We start from the raw sequence: 18,983 nt of genomic DNA on the forward strand, positions 1-18,983 counted from the left end.
GCCCAAAAACTTAATTATTAGATAAACGGATTAATTAAGGTTATAGGTAGTTTGGATATGGTTAGAGTTTCTTCTGAATAATTATTTACATTTTCAAATATAACTTTTTATCTGAGAGTTTAACAGTCTATGCTTTACATGATATTTAAATTGCACAAGGCTTCTGCCTTCGAACATCGAACATAATCCAAGAAGACACAAAACGATTTTTCGTCCATGATCATAATAATATTATCTAGCAAACAAGACTTATTGCGGCTAAAAAAAATCAGGCGTCGGGGTCTTACGGTATGGTATCTTCGATTCATTTAATTTTTAATATATTGAAGTTTTATAATCAGTTATTTAATAAATTTAAATTTATTTTATTCATTAATACTTTCCGAAACGAAATTAAAAATTGTTCGTTTGTACTTTTTAATATCGTTCATAGGGACGTGAAACGGAACGTTAACAAAACGACCTTGAGTGACATTGCGTTGACAGCTCTCGTAAGTCGCGATTTTTGACCTTACGAACTTTACAATCAAGTTCGTATTTTAAAATAACTTATTCGAAAATTGGAAGTTGAACGTGCCACTTCATACACTGAAAACACTCTCTCTTCGGAGTTTACGATCTCTTCATTCATAGAAAATGTCTAGCATAGTAACTATTAGCACAAATCCTTACGAAGGTCAGAAACCGGGAACCAGTGGTTTGCGTAAGAAGGTTAAGGTTTTTCTCCAAGAAAATTACACGGAAAACTTTATCCAAAGTATCTTGGACGCTAATAAAGACTCTATTGTTGGTTCGACGCTCGTCGTTGGAGGAGATGGAAGGTACTTGGTGAAAGAAGTTGTTGATAAAATCATTAAGATTTCCGCCGGTAATGGGGTAAGTTTAACGTAATTTTAAGTATATTAAATTTTGTTCCGGTTTTCTTTGCTTTTAAATTTTTTAAAGAACTAGATCTGGACTCAAATATATATGTCTATAATTTTATGTTTAAATAATAATAATAATAATAATAATAATATTTTTTTATTTATAAATTTTTTTAAATTCAAAATTCAATATATTCATAATTCATTTATTTCAAGTCTGCCCGTTGCAGCAATTTTTCACGGAGGGATTCACATGATTTAAGTTTATATATTGACCGTACAGCTCTTTTCTGCAATATGAATATAGTTTCAATATCAGCAGCTTTGCCCATAAGATCCCGTAAGACATCAGTCTTGCTGTTTCTACGTCAGTAATCTGTCTAATTTTCCTGACGGCGTAGGCAGCCGAGCTTAGTTTACCTGCTAGTGTATCTATATGGGTACCCCACTGAAGCTTACAATCCAAGGTCATGCCCAGAAAAACTGTGGAATCTTCCATTTTTAGTGATTCTCCATTTATTATTATATTTTTATTAACTTTCTTTACATTTGGTAAAATAAATTCCAATCACTTAGTTTTTTTGCATTTAAAAGTAAATTATTGACAGTAAACCAGTGCGACACATGCAACATAGCACGGCTTACATCGTCAGAGTTGTCTCTACCTCTATCAGTTTTAAAAATTAGAGATGTATCATCTGCAAACAGTACAATGTCACAGGTTTCTAAGCTCTCAAGTATTGCAAAATTGGTACACATGGAATTTCGCTCCATCTTGTTGTGTAAAAAATAAATATTGGATTGGGATTTGTTGGATTAAACAGCACACAAAGTTCAGGAGTCTCCTTTGATTTAATTTCCAACATTCAGATAATATACACAAACACCCTTCTTAACTCTGCGGACTATAAATCATACCCATAATCGGTTTTTCCCTACGAATTAAACCTGGGACTCCCACTTATAACGCCACAGTACTAACCACTTTGATAATGAGGTCATCAGACATTAAATATGAAAAAATCTGTATTGCATTGTAATTTGTGTTTGTGTAAATAGAATGTTTAAGAAGAATGCTAATTGCAGCAGTAAAATGGTGTTCTTAAAATGTTCATTGCCGGTTGTACCTAGTTGTTGTTTGGGTTGAAATTTTACTTGAACTTATATTCCAGGTAGCCAAATTACTGGTTGGACAAAATGGAATCTTGTCCACTCCCGCTGTGTCTCATATCATCAGGAAATATCAAACTCTAGGTAACATTTTAAAAATCTTCAGTATTTGAAATATTTTCAGTATTCCTTTTCAGTAAACTTTATTTATTGGATTACAAACTTCTGTGTATTGCAAATAAATTCAATAAACTACAACCTGAGGGTGTGGTTGAAAAGAAGATATTTTAAATCAGTAAAACATTAAAAACTATTATTTTACACTATGCTGGAAGCCTGTTAGGTATCAAAAGACCTAAGCCGGTTTAGAAGCTATACATTCCTTAATTGAACAAAGCCGGGAAATTAACTTGGGTCCTCCTACTGTTGCATGAAGTAGGTAGGTGATACTTTAAAAATATACTAAATATACTATGACAATACACACATCGCCATCTAGCCCCAAAGTAATAAGCTTGTGTTATGGGTAATAAATAAAATAAATAAAAATAAAAATAGCCTTTATTCTCTGACTAAATACATTTTTGCTTATACACTACTAGTTACTAAATCTATTATTTAATTAAGTTCTATTTATTCCTAAAAAAATTGTAACACCAGCGCGCTTAGTCAGGCTGTCCTTGGACATAGGCCTCCTCTAGAATACTCCAGTGTGCTCTGTCTCTGGCTATTCTGCGCCATCCTTTTGGCAGGTCATCTTCCCACCTTTTTTGTGGCCGTCCTTTTTTTCTCTTGCCATCTCTAGGGTACCAAGATATAATTTCTTTAGTCCATTTTTCTTTCGAGGATCTAACTACATGGCCAGTCCAGCGCCATTTTAGCCTCTTAATCTTTCTGGGGACATCCGTTACTCCTGTGGCCTTCCTAATTTTCCTTATGCTCCACTTGTCTTTCAGCTTAATATTCAACATGCTCCTTTCCATTCTATGTTGGCATACTTTGAGCTTCTGTTGGTGAGCTTTCGTTAATCCCCAGGTTTGACATCCATAAGCGAGGATTGGGAGAATACACATGTTATATACCTTGGATTTGGTTGGCATTGGAATATCTTTGCTTTTTAGTACTTCTTTGAGTGACCAGTATCGAGCCCAGCTGTTGTTCACTCGCCTTTGCAATTCCTTGTCCATCTGCATGTTTGGTGAGATTATTTGTCCTAAATAGACATATTCGTCCACATATTCTATCTCTTGGTTGTTTACTTTTATAGTTTGTTTATGCCTATTTGTCATAACCTTCGTTTTGGAAGTGTTGATGGTGAGACCTGCTTTCCGGCTTTCTGATGCTAGTTGGTTTAGCATTTCTTGTAGAGTGTCTGGGTCATCGGTAAATAGCACTAAGTCGTCTGCGAATCTCAGGTGTTTCAGTTTGCATCCATTTATATTAATTCCTAACTCTTCCCACTGTAGATTTCTAAAAATTTCTTCTAGCACAGCTAAGAAGAGTTTAGGAGACAAAGGATCTCCTTGCCTTACTCCTTTCTTTATTTTGAACTCCTCTCCAATTCTTTCCAACTTCACTTTTGCTGTGCTGTTGCTGTATATATTTCTAATGAGTCTGATATATTTATTTTCTATTCCTTGACTGGCAAGGGCTTTATATAATATGTAGTTGTGAGAAAGGGAATCGAATGCCTTATTGTAGTCTATAAATGATATATAGTATGATTTACCATACTCATTATATTTTTCAACAACTTGTTTCACTACATGTATGTGGTCTACTGTTGAAAAATCAGCTCTAAAACCCGCCTGTTCTCTAGGCTGTTCTTCGTCTAACCTTTTAGTGAGCCGGTCTAAGATGATTTTAGAAAATATTTTATAAATTGTTGTCATTAGGCTTATTGGTCTATAGTTGTCCATATTGTCTCTGTCCCCTTTTTTGTGAATTAGCACTACAGTTGACCTGGTCCATTGTTCTGGAACAACTTCCTTGTCCAAGATGTTATTGAATAGGTTAGTCAGTGGGCCAAGCAAAATGTCTAATATCCCCTTTAGCAGCTCGCCGGTCACTCCGTCCTCACCAGGGGCTTTATAGTTTTTTTGAGATAGAATGGCTTTCATGGTTTCGCCTTCTAATATGTGTGGGACTTCCTCCACGTTTGGGCCCTGGGCCGATATTGATAACTCTGTTGAGTTATAAAGATCCCTGATCTTTATATGGGTAATAAGACAACTGATAATTATTTTTATGAATAATATACAGATAAATACCAAGACACTGAAAAACATTCATATTCATCACACAAACATTTTCCAGCTGTGGGAATCAAACCCACAGCCTAGACTCAGAAAGGAGGGTCGCTGCCCAGTGCGCCAATCGGCAGTCACTTATACATTTAAATAAATAAATAAAACTGCTTTTATCTTCTGTGTTAACCACTAGGCTCCACCTACGTCTCACTTTCTACGTCACTAAGTGTGGTTGAGAATTTAAAACGATAACAATAAAACAGCAAACCAATGTGGTTTGTTATAATTCAAAATATGATAAGTAATTTAAAGATAGCAAAATTTTTATCAAAAAACAGTGATAAAAAACCCTTATGAAATGTTGATCTGCGGCAGTCTCAAATAGTTGGAAAATTCTAATTCTAATGTTGACGAATATGATAATAAGCCTTGTTAAGAGTTTAATCCAAATAAAGTTGAGGTTGAGCTTAAGTAGAGCTGGCTTAAAACTGTATAATGCAATAATGACCTAATGCATCTTTACATCAACCCTTTACCGGCTCACTACAGGACACGGGTCTCCTCCCCACAATGAGAAGGGGTTAAGGCTGTTGTCCACCATGCTGGCCCAGTGCGGATAGGTGGACTTCACACACCTTTGAGAACATTATGGAGAACTCTCAGGTAAGCAGGTTTCCTCACGATGTTTTCCTTCACCGTTAAAACAAGTGATATTTGAATTGCTTAAAACGCACATAACTTTGAAAAGTTAGAGGTGCGTGCCGGGATTCGAACTCCCCCCCCCCCCCCCCCCCTCCCCTCGAAAATGAAGTCGAAGGTCTCACTTTGCTATCACCGCTTCCCTTTTACAGGATAATATTAGTATAATTAATGAACGTTTGCAGGTGGCATAGTATTAACAGCATCCCACAACCCTGGTGGCATCAACAATGACTTTGGTATCAAGTTCAACTGCAGTAATGGTGGTCCAGCACCCGATGCTACCACCAATGATATTTATAATCTAACCACCACCATCAGGGAATACAAGATAGTGCCAGACATTCAGTGTAATATCGATAATATTGGAGTTTCCAGATTCAAGGTTTGTTATATTAAGTACTGTAGAGAGAGAACAATCTACATTTATTTAAGTTAAAGCAATTTATTAGGGAATTATATATCAAACTGCTCTTTAACAAGTTTCTGGGATGTTTATCGTAAAGACGGGGTCTTATAAACTCAGAAAGCATGCACTAACACGACACCCACCCGCTATCGCCGACATCGAACACTAGCGGTCAATAAACCTAGTCAACACTTACGGAGGTACACTTCTCATTAACCAGTTCATGGATTTCGTTCCCTGATGCCATTTGCAACGGTTCATATAAACTGATAAGGACCACCTACTATCGCCGCGTTGCGAGTGCGAGTTTTAACACCAGCGGTCAATCAACCCAGTCAACGCTCACCGATGTACACCAGTCCTTATCCTGTTTATCAATTTCATTCCCTGATGTAATTTGCAAATTATAAATGCAAACAAACCTAATTAACTTTGTTCTTAAAATGTAGGGTATGAAAAATTATACACTTCATATCCTGCTGTTGAATACGCTTGTTAATATTTTATCTTTAAGGGCCCACCAAATTATTTCGTAACTTTGTTTTGTGACATTATTCGTGATAAGACAGGCCTTGACTGCAATCTTATCTTATTGTAAGTAACGATGCAGTCTCAGCTGGAAGCGCTAACTAACACTGCAAACACATAATGTGTTGTAGTTTATTAAAACGGTTTCTATTCAGCGATTCGAGTTTTGAGAGGAAATAACAAGTCATGGCCAGAGCCGTTCACCATGCAAAAATGAGCCAATTTAGAAAATTGCGTATTCAGCTCTGGGAATCGTCTCAACACCCCGCATAACCTTAGCATATACCGTCAAACAGGTCGTGAGTTGAATATTATGTTGTTTTATTATCTCGATTCGTCGAGAAGCTCGCACGAGACAAGTTGTCACCTGCGTTGAGTTTTGTGTACAGGATTTTTGTGTTTTAATTGCGAGTACACTTTCACAGAACACACGTAAGGTAACGCTGGTAGAAAATGCTTTATCATTTTCTTGTTTTTGGTTGTGCAATAAAATGAATAAATAAATAAATGTATCACCGCCATTCTTTGGTGCAAAGGGAATGAAGTTTTCGATATTTTGTTTTAAAGAGAGGCCCTTAACTCGAATAACAAAAAAAACCTCTTCGCCGGCCTTGTTGCACATCAAATTATGAGATTACCAAACATAAAGATAACTGCGTGCTTATGTTAAATGACTCTGTATTTATTGTTGTTAAAGATTCGATCTCGTCAAGGTTGTAGATATTATTTGTTTAAACAAACAAGGTACAAAGATCGTTTATGTGTTATTCAGTGTCGTTTTATTCTTATATCTATGACTAGCTTTTGCCCGCGGATTCGTTTGCGTTATTTATTAGTATAGCGCAAGGGGGACTCTTAAAGATCTTGAATCTTCGTCATTAGTCCCCCGCCGATAGTTCGTTAGTCTTAGCAGGTAAAGAGTGTGCGAGGGCGGCTCCGGGCGCTCTCAGCACTGGGCTTCAGAAAAGTTTTATCTTCTCTCACAGTCAAACTTTTTTTCTCCATAAAGTTCTCGAAGGCCTGTAAAGTCCGCCAACCCGGGCCAGCGTGGTGGACTACGGCCTAAACCGTTCTCATTGTGAGAGAAGACGCGTGTAACCTACCACCAGATCAAAACCAGAAAAAATTCAGTAATTATAAATTCCCGATTTTGCCTTGATGGGAATGGAAACCGTGACTTCCCACTTTAACCACAGCGCCTTCCGATGCGCCAGGGAGGTGTTCAAAATCTACCACCTGCCCTCTCAACCCCTCTTGTAATTTGACATTGTTTATTTAACTTTTTTTTACTGCTGTACCGTGCACATTTTTTCTCCGCGCTTTTTTTGTAAATCCGGCCCTTTATCTAATTTGTCGAGGCATCTAAAAGCGAAAGATGGCAAATAAATTTCTCCAAATTTGACAATCCGTGGGTTCGATTCCCACAACTGGAAATGTTTGTTTGATGAACATGTTCAGTGTCTAGGTGTTTATCTGTATATTACTAGCGTACCCAGCCCGCTTCACCGGGCTAGATTTTGCTTTATTTTATTTAAACAATAAACTTACATCATTAAATTTTTAACTTAAGTCTCATAATATATTAAATCATTTATTTCTCTCCGTATTCATTCTCTTCTATTCTCTTCTCGAGTGGGTGAAGATCATTATCTACACCCATGTACACCCAACAATAGAATATCATCATCAGTTTGACAGTTCAAAAATAGGAGTGCTCCGATCGTCACCAAACTTTACAGGATTACTCGCCAGGTCAATCCGGAGATTCCCTGAAAGTTTCATTGAAATCGGTTCAGCCGTTTCGGAGCCTATACGAAACATACCCACACACTTTCTCTTTTATATATATAGATTCATAAAAATATTCATCAGTCATATAAGTACACAAGCTATGCTTACTTTGGGGCTGGGTGGCGATGTGAATATTGTCGCAGTATACTTATTTATTTTTATTTAAATTCTTTTTTTTATTTTAATCTAGGTTGGAGACAAAGAATTCGTTGTGGAAGTGGTTGATTCAGTGAAGGACTATGTGGAATACATGAAATCGATATTCGACTTCCCCAAGATAAAAGCTCTCTTGCAAGGCACTGAACAAAGGAAACCTTTCAAAGTTCTCATAGATTCCATGAATGGGGGTACGTACCTACAGTGTGTGTTTGTGGCGTTAAAGCGTAACAAACATCCATCCATACATACATCCATCAATCCATACATCTATTCTCACAAACTTTCCCATTTATAATATTAGTAGAATGGTACGCATGCATTCGATCGTTGTCCTATATGCCTTGCGACTTGCTGTTATCTGTGAAGAATTATGTCCTTGATCTCCAACAATATTTATCAGATCTTCATTAAAATTAGACAATGCATGCTTGATATTACACACTGTCATATAAAAAAAGAATGATTAAAATCGGTGAAAACTTAACGGAGATATGAAGTAAAAATGATAAAAACTTTCATCCCATATCCTGGAGGAAACTTATTGTTTATCGGGATAAAAATTATCCTATATGTTGACCCGGGATATCAGCTACCACTTTACCAAATGCTATTTAAATCCGTTCAGTAGTTTTCACGTGATGCCCGGACAGACAGACAGACAGACAAAAATTAAATAAAAATCTGTTTTGGACTCAGTATCCATTATAAAGCATCCCCCGATCGAAATTTTCAAAATATATTAAATGTACAGAAATCTTCCAGTTGCAGTTTTATTATAAGTTTAGATTTTTACCTACACTTTAAGGAATTATTTTAAAATAGTAGATGTTGGGTCTGAACTGCTAGCATGGGCAGGAGACAAACCTGCTGAGGTATGTGAGCGGCAAAACGACGGAGTTAGACAAATGTCGGAGCTAACTGAGTCTGCCGTCGATCACCGCGATGGTTACATGAAATAAAATATTCTAAGATGGGTCCGCAAATTACACGACAAGTGAAAAATGTAATTACAATGTGCACAGTTTTTTTTCTCAGACGAAAAGGTGCCAAGGAAAGTATAGAACACAAATAATAAAAAATAAAAATGATCTTACATTAATTAAGACAATTTCTTACATGTTATCTTGAGGACAGACCTGAAAGAAAACAAAAAAAAGAAATTCAAAATTCATTTATTTCAAGTAGGCCTACATTATAAGCACTTTTGAAACGTCAACAGTAAATATTTCGTGTGCGTCTTGTAAATTGCCGTCGTTTGTCGTCTTGCAAAAAGTTAAATAATTAAAAAAAATCACACACTATGCTGTTCTGTCGCTAATATTACTCTTCGAATTAACCTCGCGAATTTATAGGAGGTCTGTTTTAAAAAGGTGGCATTAATATAACGTGCGCTTCCAGTAACGGGACCGTATGTCAAGCGCATATTTCTTGAGGAGCTCAACGCGTCAGATGGCAGCGTCCGCCGTGTGGTACCACTCGAGGACTTCGGCGGTGCGCACCCCGATCCCAACTTAACCTATGCGGCTGACCTGGTCAACGAAGTGAAGAATGGGGACTTCGACTTCGGAGCAGCTTTTGATGGAGATGGTAAGCTCTTCATTGTGAATTTATTAGTGATTTAATTTCCTTTTGAATAAATTAATAAATAAATATACTAAGACAATCCACACATCGCCATCTAGCCTCAAAGTAAGCGTAGCTTGTGTTATGGGTACTAAGATGACTGATGAATATTTTTATAAATAATACACATAAATACTTATAGTATACAGATAAACACCCAGACACTGAAAAACATTCAGGTTCATCTCACCCAGCCTTGGACTCAGAAAGTAAATACTCTTGTGTCGCTGCCCACTGCGCCACTCGGCCGACATGAAGTACATTGTGAAGATAAGTCAACAGTGGCATGCATAGAGGGGGGGTATGCACAGAGTATGCAGAGGAAATAAAATAAATAAAACTTTCTTTTTAAGCTTTCTGAGTCCAAGGCTGTGGGTTCGATTCCCACAACTGGAAAATGTACTATGATAACGAACGTTAATGTTAATCTATAATAATAAAACCTTTATTCAGACACAGTTTTTTTGTTTCTTTTACAAATCACACTAATATTAACGACTCTGGTGAGTCTAAAGACACCGATAACTTAGTTTGTTGCCCAACGTTGGCAAAGGCCTCCCCCATTCTTTTCCACTCTTTTCTGTTTAAAGCTTTCCTAGCCCATGTTTTCCCTGCTACTGCTTTCAATTTGCCTTCCCTCCTTCGAAACTGTCTACCATCGATTCCTTTTTCTATTTCTTGGATACCAAGTAATAGAAAAAGTAAAAGATAATAAACTATTTTTGTTCCATTTCTCGATTCCTCTTATGATATGCCCCATCCATTTCCACTTAAGTTTTTTTATTCTAATTGTAACATCTTCTATTTTTGAAAGTTCTCTGATGGTTTTGTTACATCTATATATATTTATCTATATTTTGTAAGTATTTATGTATATTATTCATATAATTATACATCAGTCATCTTAGTACCCATAACACAAGCTACGCTTACTTTGGGGCTAGATGGCGATGTGTGTATTGTCGTAGTATATTTATTTATTTAATAGATGTGACAATAAAGACGATCTTCCTTTTCTGACTGTCCTTTGTTCCGCAGGCGACCGCAATATGATAATAGGGCGGAATGCGTTCTTCGTCACCCCTTCGGATTCCCTCGCGGTGCTGGCCAGCCAGCTGCAGGAGATCCCTTACTTCCGGAGCACGGGCGTGAAGGGGTTCGCACGGAGCATGCCCACCGCCGCCGCCGTGGACAGGGTGGCGGAGGCGTTGGGCAAGGAGATGTTCCAGGTGCCCACCGGTGAGTGGAAAATAAGTCAACAGCGTACTCATAGTCAAGCCTAGTCTAGGTTATAGCCTAGTATCGCGGATGAGTGCAAAAGTTGTCCCGTGGCCCCGCCACCAGGCGACTGGTAGGAACACCGTGGGGTTTTAGTACGAGTCCGACATAACCACCTTGGGGATTTCCCCACGAGAAAAATAGGTGTTAGCCTAGTGGATAAGGTTTCGGGGGGATCGAATTCGAGTCCCGGCACGCATCTCTAACTTTTCGGCGCTAAATGCGTCCGGTCGTTGCTCGCATGTACTTAGTAGGTACAACAATTTTGATTTATATTGAAGAAGGTCGCAAAATAATGTACAAATTTCCAGGCCTGAGGCAAAAAATGGTCAAATATTCAAGGCTGAGGCAAAATAGTGCTGAAATTCTCAGTCCTCAGGCAAAATATATCCAGGTTTGAGGCATAATAATGCTCAAATTTCAAGGCATGAGGCAAAATAATGCTCGAATTTTCATGAAACATAAAAATTATCAAGAATACGACACCGACTCAAAAATGTAGAAAATATTTATTTCTTGCTTTGTTTTAATGGGTATCGCAAAATCGGTTTAATTTTTGTTAAATAATATTTAGTGGCTAGGTTTCTAAATCTAAGTTATAATACCTAAATGCTAACTGCTCATAACCATGTACAATTAATTTTTTTTTTTTTTAGAATAACTAGAACTTTATAAAAGAATTAGACATACCTTTCGGGAACCAGGATGGTGCAAATTTTTTACAAATATACCTTCATTTTTAAAATGGCACCTTTTAATAATAACGATGTTTTACAATGGTAGAACGATTCTAAGGGAAGGAATAATTCGATAAATTATTCCTCTTAAGGCTGGAAATACTTCGGCAACCTAATGGACGCTGGTCGTCTATCTCTCTGCGGTGAGGAGAGCTTTGGCACTGGCTCCGATCACGTGAGAGAGAAAGACGGCCTTTGGGCCGCACTGGCGTGGCTCTCCGTACTGGCAGCGTCTGGCAAATCAGTCGAGGAGATGCTAGTGGCGCACTGGCAAAAGTATGGCAGGAACTACTTTACGAGGTTAGTGGACATAACTGCGCGACCAGTAGTAGAAGGCTTCTGCCGTGGCTGGTTACCGTGCTACCGACAAAGACAAGATTACGCCTTCTAATAGTCTTAGAAGATACGTCTTCTAAAGCGAATAGTAAAAAAGTACGTACGTTACGACGTAGGTACTTCTTTACTATTCGCTTCCTAATTGAACTTCCCATGTTCTCTTAATTTCATCATTTCATTTCATTTCATTGATGTGATCCCATTACCGGCCCACTACAGAGCACGGGTCTCCTCCCACAATGAAAACCCAGGTTTGGTGGACTCCCCACACCAAAAATATCATACCATTTAGCAGTTCACAGTAATTGTTTTACCTCTAATGTTCTGATCGTTTACAATAAAATTGGGAAAATGGGAAAAGTTTTTGAGCTAGCAACATTCCGCGGGTGTCAAGTGATCTGCATGCGGGGCGCTTGCAATGTTTTTGGACACGATGCACCGCATACAATACTCGGGTTCTGTATGTTCTTAATTCTATGGCATGTGTCTGTTGAAACATCGGCAACCACGCCTTTATTATTGGACCACAGCATTGCAAGAATGCTGCTTAGCCGCAGAAATAAGCATGGCGGCACTGCTTCCACGGACGAGATCTGTCCCAAAAACCTCAACTACTAGTGGCCGATATGTTAAAAAAAAAATTTAGGTACGACTACGAGGAATGCCCCAGCGACCCCTGCAACGAGATGATGCAGGAGTTAGAGAAGAAGATGACCTCCGCCGGTTTCGTTGGCTCCCAGCACAGCGCTGCGGGGAAGACTTACACCGTATCGTTGGCCGACAACTTCTCATACATGGACCCCGTCGACAGAAGCGTTGCTATGAAGCAGGTGAGAAGCGCCCGTTTTCACAAAACCTAGGTATTGTAGACGGCCGACTGGCGCAGTGGGCAGCGACCCTGCTTTCTGAGTCAAAGGCAGTGTTTTCGATTCCCACAACCGGAAAATGTTTATGTGATGAACATGAATGTTTTTCAGTGTCTGGGTGTTTTTCTGTATATTATCAGTATTTATGTATATTATTCATAAAAATATTCATCAGACATCTTAATACCCATATAATAACATAAGCAGTGGCGTGCGTTGGGTTCCTTACCAGGGTATGCATACTGCAGGAAAATTGAATATAACGGCTAAAATTCTCCTCCTATACGGGTTATATATCAATTTTAGGGTATGCAGTGCTTTTGTGCGTATATGAAGTGCACGCCACTGAACACAAGCTACGCTTACTTTGGGGCTAGATGGCGTTGTGTGTATTGTCGTAGTATATTTATTTATTTATTCATTTATTATTGCCTAAATCGAATGCCACGACACATTTCACAATAATGCACTCTGCAATGAAAAGATAGAAAATTTATTATATATATATATATATATATATATATATAATAAAATGAAATATATATATATATATATATTTCATTGTAAAGTGTAAAATGATGTTAAAAAAGAGCAATCTGCTGAGTTTCTTGCCGGCTCTTCTCGGTGGAATCTCCCTGCCGAAACGGTGGTAGAGTCACTACAAACAGACTGACTCGACGTTTCAAAAGTGCTTATAAACTGGGCCCCTGAAGTTAGCTATAGTAAACAAAATACAAGTAAGTACATCTACGTATGTTTGCGTGAGAACTGACAACTGATTTCACGATATGTATTCATTTGTGATATTTAAATAAACTTTATTTGACTAGATAATGCGTTATAATAAAACTTTAAATGTATTAAATAAGGCGAAAGATGAAATATTAAAAAAGATTTTTATCTTGTTACGCCAAAGAATTATAACTTCTAGCGCGTGTGCATAAGTACACACACGTTTTTTTTTTTCCTCTCTTTATTGCACAACCAAGTAACGGCTTCCAAAGGCGGACTTAGTGCTAAAGCATTTTCTACCAGACAACCTTCGGACGAGTGAAAGCGTGGTAAAAAAACATAAGCATACAAATGTGGAATTCCTTGCCTCAAGATGTACTTAGTGACTGCAGTATCACTGAATCACTTTAAAGATAGACTGGACAAACATCAAAAAGATAAAGAGCACAAGAAATTATATAGACGCATCGGCGAAAGCTGTTTAGTCCATTATATAATAATAACAATAATATATCGACCCAACCGTGTCAGTTGTTATTGCATTCATAGCTCAATTGGGATCGAACGATTATTACTGGCAAGTATATTACAACTAATAGACCTGATATAGTGCTAGTCGATAGATCATCGCGCAATATAATAATAACAATATAGGTACATATAAATAAATAAATAAATAAATAGGTATACTAGTACAATACACACATCGCCATCTAGCCCCAAAGTAAGCGTAGCTTGTGTTATGGTTCCTAAGATGGAACAATAAATATCTTAAACCAGATGATGACTGATGAATAATTTTATGAATAATATATATAAATACTTAGAATATACATATAAACACCCAGACACTAAAAATATTCGTGCTCATCACACAAACATGTTGTTGCTGTCGTTTGATTCATGTAGGTGGATATGTTATACATGAACAATGAACATGTAATATATATATTTTCACATGTGTTTTAAAGAATGCCCTTATATTGTTCCCAGGGTCTGCGCATCGTGTTCGAGGACGGTTCCAGGATTGTGGTACGACTCAGCGGTACGGGAAGCTCGGGAGCAACTGTCCGGTACGTACCGACCATTTTGAACAGATTTAAAGTACGATGAAGCTGCCTATTACATCTATATCGTCGATGTTCACTAGGGTTCATGATTTCTCGAGCTTTTCAATTTCTCGGGTCTCGAGAATTCTCGAGGCTAATTTCTCGAGTCTTCTCGGGTTGTCGAGAAATTTACATTCACGTACGTTTTCTCATATTATTTGGTTCCAATAACGTCAACAAATTCAGTGGTTTTTCTCTCAAATAAAGTATCAAATTAATCATAAAACTTTTATTGATTATATTCAAAAATATTAATCTTAATAAGCTAATTAACTTTTAAAAAAAAAATACAGAAATAATATTATTTAAACGTATAATTATAATGACAGCACCATTTTTGGCTGGTTATTTAGAACTTATGAACAAAATTAGCTTCTATTAAACTAAACAGAAAATCAACATGAAATAAAACGTTAATATCTAAACTTATAATTAAATTACAATCACAGCACCATTTTTGGCTGGTTATTTAAAACTTATAAACAAAAATAGCTTCTATTAAACTAAACAAAAAATCAACATGAAAGAAAACGTTAATATCTATAACGAAACATGATTTCTCGAGTTCTCGACTTTTCTCGAGCTTGATTTCCCGGGAACAAAGCCCAACGATTTCCCGGGAATTCTCGGCTCGAGAATGAACCCTAATGTTCACGCATACTATTTGGAAACCATTTGAATAGTTAATTGTCTCCCAAATCTTTAAGATTAGATTTATATTTTATGATACATTTGCCTTTCACTCATCGATTTTCACTAGGCGACTCATATAACTTGTCTATGGTTCTTTATACAAGGTGTGGTAATTTGTGTTTGTATTGTCATTGTAAAATCTAATATAAATCTTTTCATTTGTCAAGTGTCAGTTTACGAGTCCCTAAACTCTACGGTCCGCCGAATTTGTGTCGTAGCTTAAGACGGCACCTATCGTCGTTAGACATCATATAAGAGTTCGTAAAACGTTTTTTTTTATCTCTAGGACCCGCTAGGTTTAGTGAAAAAGGGCATTACACTTTTATTATTGAAACACGCTACAGAGAAACAAACGTAATCGAGCAATTTTATAATTTTCATTAGTGTTTTTACTTGGAGTAATTATAATATTTTATAAATTTATAAAGCATATAAATTTTTTACGGAACCGACAGGATTCGCACCTGCGACTCTCTGGCAATCGCGGCCTGAGCGCTTTTTCCAATTAAGCTACGGCTCTCCTACCATCGATGCCGAAATTAGTATATGCCTTTTTACATCAGTCTTATAGCGACTGTAGCGTCATCTAGTAGGAAACGTTGCAGTTTCGATCTAAGTTTTCAAAGGTCCATATTACAATGAGACACGTTTGAAACAAGAGATGACACATTGCTTTTGTGTAATTTTATAATTTTTATTAGTGTTTTTACCTACACTTGGAGGAATTATCAATTTTTATTGGCCGCGATTGGCAGAGAGTCGCAGGTTCAAATCCTGTCGGTTTCGAAGAAATTTTATATGCTTTTTAAATTTATAAAAAGTAATAGAGCAAGAACATAGACTATATTCGACTATTATTCCACCCACAGACTTTACATAGACTCGTACGAAGCTAAAGACGTTCTCGGCGACGCGCAACAAATGCTACAGCCTCTCATACAAGTGGCGTTGGACATTTCTAAGCTGCAGCACTATACCGGCCGGGACGCTCCCACTGTCATCACATAAGTGACGTAAGCTGTGTACACTCCATTTTTTCTCACTTGTCTTATAATGTAAACAATCTTGGGGAAAACGCGGGAGGCTTCGTGCATGGCGGACGCGGTTTTTTCAGATTTTTCTTTAAATTTATTGTGAACTCGTTTTGGGGTGGATTGGTGTTGTTTGTAGTGTTGGTATCGTTATTATAGTGGTTGGCTGTTTGTATGGGTGAGTTCTTTTAAAATCTTAATATATATAAATATCCTGTCACGATGTTTTTCCGCGATGGACTCCTAAACTACTTAACCGATTTAAAATTAAATTGGCTCACCGTGAGCGGTCTGGTCCAACTTAAGAGATAGGATAGCTTACATCTTTAATTATAGTCACAATTTTATTTTATTGCAAATTATTTGTCTATGATTAATTGGCAGTCACATGTTATATATATATACTACTATACTCATTTAAAGCTTAGCGATACTGAATACTTTAAAAACATAATCAAACGCAGACGAAGTCGCGGGCAACAGCTAGTATTATATAAGTTTAAAATTTAATATTTTGAAAGACTTGCATATATGGGCGGCTAGCTGTGGGAATGGCGCTGGTACTGAGGTTCGTGCAGTATATACGGCACAAGTCCTTTTCGGGGCGAGTTTGCGGTAGATTTGGGGAAATGATTGGCCGCGTCCGCCATGTGTGAAGTTTCCCGCCTTTTTCGTGAAACAATTTCTTCTGATATTATATATTTTGAGCTTCCCTAACTTTTATTAAACATAAACATGACATTGGCTGATCTGCGTAAAGCCAGAAGAGAGAGAAAAAAAAAACTATCTTTGCATTACATATCAGAGTAGTATGGTTTAATAGAAGATTGTTCAACAAGGGGAGTAAAGCAATTTCCTACGTTACGGGCCCCGGGATGAATCCCAAACGAACGAGGGATTTTAGAGTAACTAGAATGTAGAATCCTGAGTGTAGCGAGAGTTTTAAGGGCGCCCAAAACGAAGAAGGCAATATTATCAAGTATGGAAGGAGGGAATCTACACTCTATGGTTTGCGCGTCACAGGCTCTGGTGAGTGACAGGGACGCCATCATACGTTAGAGCGAGATATCAATATATATTTAATCATTTCATTTTCATAAAAAATAATGTATCTTAATACTCTTATTATATTCATCTATCTCTAGCAGGCTTTTCAGAAGATTCACTTCTGCCGTCTGTGAAATGTCCCTATATTATGTTCTTCATAACATTAAAAAAAAACATTAAGAAGTTAAAAAAAAAAGATAGTTTACTTTTAAGACATTTAAGAAAGAATAGACATGACGACCTCGCTGGCGCAACGGTGAGCGCTGTGACTTTATGTTGGAGGCCGCGGGTTCGATTCCCGGCAGGGGCAAATTGGGAATTCATACTGCATCACCACTTACCACCAGGTGGGATTGCAGTCAAGGGCCAACTTGTAGTGAAATAAAAATAAAAAAGGCCTGTCAGCACTATAGCTATAAGGGTATCCCATATTAATATAATAAACGTGGCATAACGTCGGAAATGTTATGATGAGTGCTTTGTCAAATTTTAAATTAATAGCCCCTTTCAAATATTAGAGCGTGCAACACACTTCGTTATTATTCCAACGTTATGCCAAAGTCGCACGGCGTTGTTTTTTTTACTTATGAATGTGAGTAAAAAAAACTTACGGTTACGCATACTATTTTTAGCTGTAGAAAATTCTAAATTATGTTCCTATTGGATTGTTGATATGGTTTTTATGATTTTTAATATTTTGCCCTTTTTATAATTGTTATACAATTAATTTGAATCAGCTTGCTTGAGATGTATACTCGATTTTGGATAGAAACAGGCGTTACTTTGCGGAAATCCATGATATATTATGAAAATTAAGCTTACCGGAGATGAAGCCGGACCGGAGACAATGATGTTTCTTAACAATTATTTTAATAATTATTTATACTAGACGGCCGACTGGCGCAGTTGGCAGCGACCCTGCTTTCTGAGTCCAAGGCCGTGGGTTCGATTCCCACAACTGGAAAATGTTTGTGTGATGAGCATTAAGTGTTTTTCAGTGTCTGGGTGTTTATATGTATTTTCTAAGTATTTATGTATATATAATTCATAAAAATATTCATCAGTCATCTTAGTACCCATAACACAAGCTACGCTTACTTTGGGGCTAGATGGCGATGTGTGTATTGTTGTAGTATATTTATTTATTTAAATAATAAAAAAAAAAAAAATATATTCATTGTAAAGTCAACATCTCCTGAGGAAAGCAAAAGCTTAATTTTCATAATGTATACTCGAGTATTTTTTCGCTACAGTGGATGAAGTCAGAACATTAATAAATACCGCCGCGCCGCGCCGCTGTCACGCTGTAGGGTATTTTTTGTGCACCGAATTAAGAAAAACTCTATCGTATATCATTTCTATAATATACCTTATTGAAATGTCCATTTGAGATTTGCTTCGATAAATAAATAATAATTTACATTAATTTGAATCAGCTGCTTGAGTTGTATTAACACTTAAAAGTGACTAAAAGTTTTTTTTTTTAATTAACATCATACAGATAACAAATATTATTTATTAATCGAAGAATATTTTTAAAATTATAAGACATTTAAAAAAAAGTGAACATTTGATATAAAATTATTTATTGTTAGTGATAAAACCAAAGAGATTCATAATATATTGTTTTACATATTTTACAAATATAAAATTTTAAGCAATGGTTACCTGAATGGATTAGATTTTTTATCACGTTTATACATATGAATGTTTTGGTAAA

General features: G+C 36.8%; 1 protein-coding gene across 1 annotated transcript; it reads left to right on the plus strand.

Annotated features, from left to right (window-relative positions):
• The first annotated feature begins 492 nt into the window (after window positions 1-492).
• LOC120630861 (phosphoglucomutase) lies at window positions 493-18,778 on the plus strand. The gene is made up of 11 exons (XM_039900164.1): window positions 493-876; window positions 2,039-2,120; window positions 5,110-5,309; window positions 7,843-7,999; window positions 9,210-9,398; window positions 10,473-10,673; window positions 11,542-11,749; window positions 12,432-12,615; window positions 14,377-14,456; window positions 16,055-16,198; window positions 18,517-18,778. The coding sequence occupies exons 1-10, from the start codon at window positions 637-639 to the stop codon at window positions 16,191-16,193; spliced, it is 1,680 nt and encodes a 559-aa protein (XP_039756098.1). The 5' UTR covers window positions 493-636; the 3' UTR covers window positions 16,194-16,198; window positions 18,517-18,778.
• Window positions 18,779-18,983: the final 205 nt, after the last annotated feature.

The sequence above is a fragment of the Pararge aegeria genome, chromosome 17 (assembly GCF_905163445.1).
Source record: "Pararge aegeria chromosome 17, ilParAegt1.1, whole genome shotgun sequence".
NCBI lineage: Eukaryota > Metazoa > Arthropoda > Insecta > Lepidoptera > Nymphalidae > Pararge > Pararge aegeria.

Excerpts from the sequence above, each read along its gene's own strand:
- LOC120630861 (XM_039900164.1), top strand. The coding sequence starts at position 637 with ATGTCTAGCATAGTAACTATTAGCACAAATCCTTACGAAGGTCAGAAA. Across the intron at positions 5,310-7,842 it reads TTGGAGTTTCCAGATTCAAG|GTTGGAGACAAAGAATTCGT; the intron begins GTTTGTTATATT and ends ATTTTAATCTAG. Across the intron at positions 9,399-10,472 it reads AGCAGCTTTTGATGGAGATG|GCGACCGCAATATGATAATA; the intron begins GTAAGCTCTTCA and ends TTTGTTCCGCAG.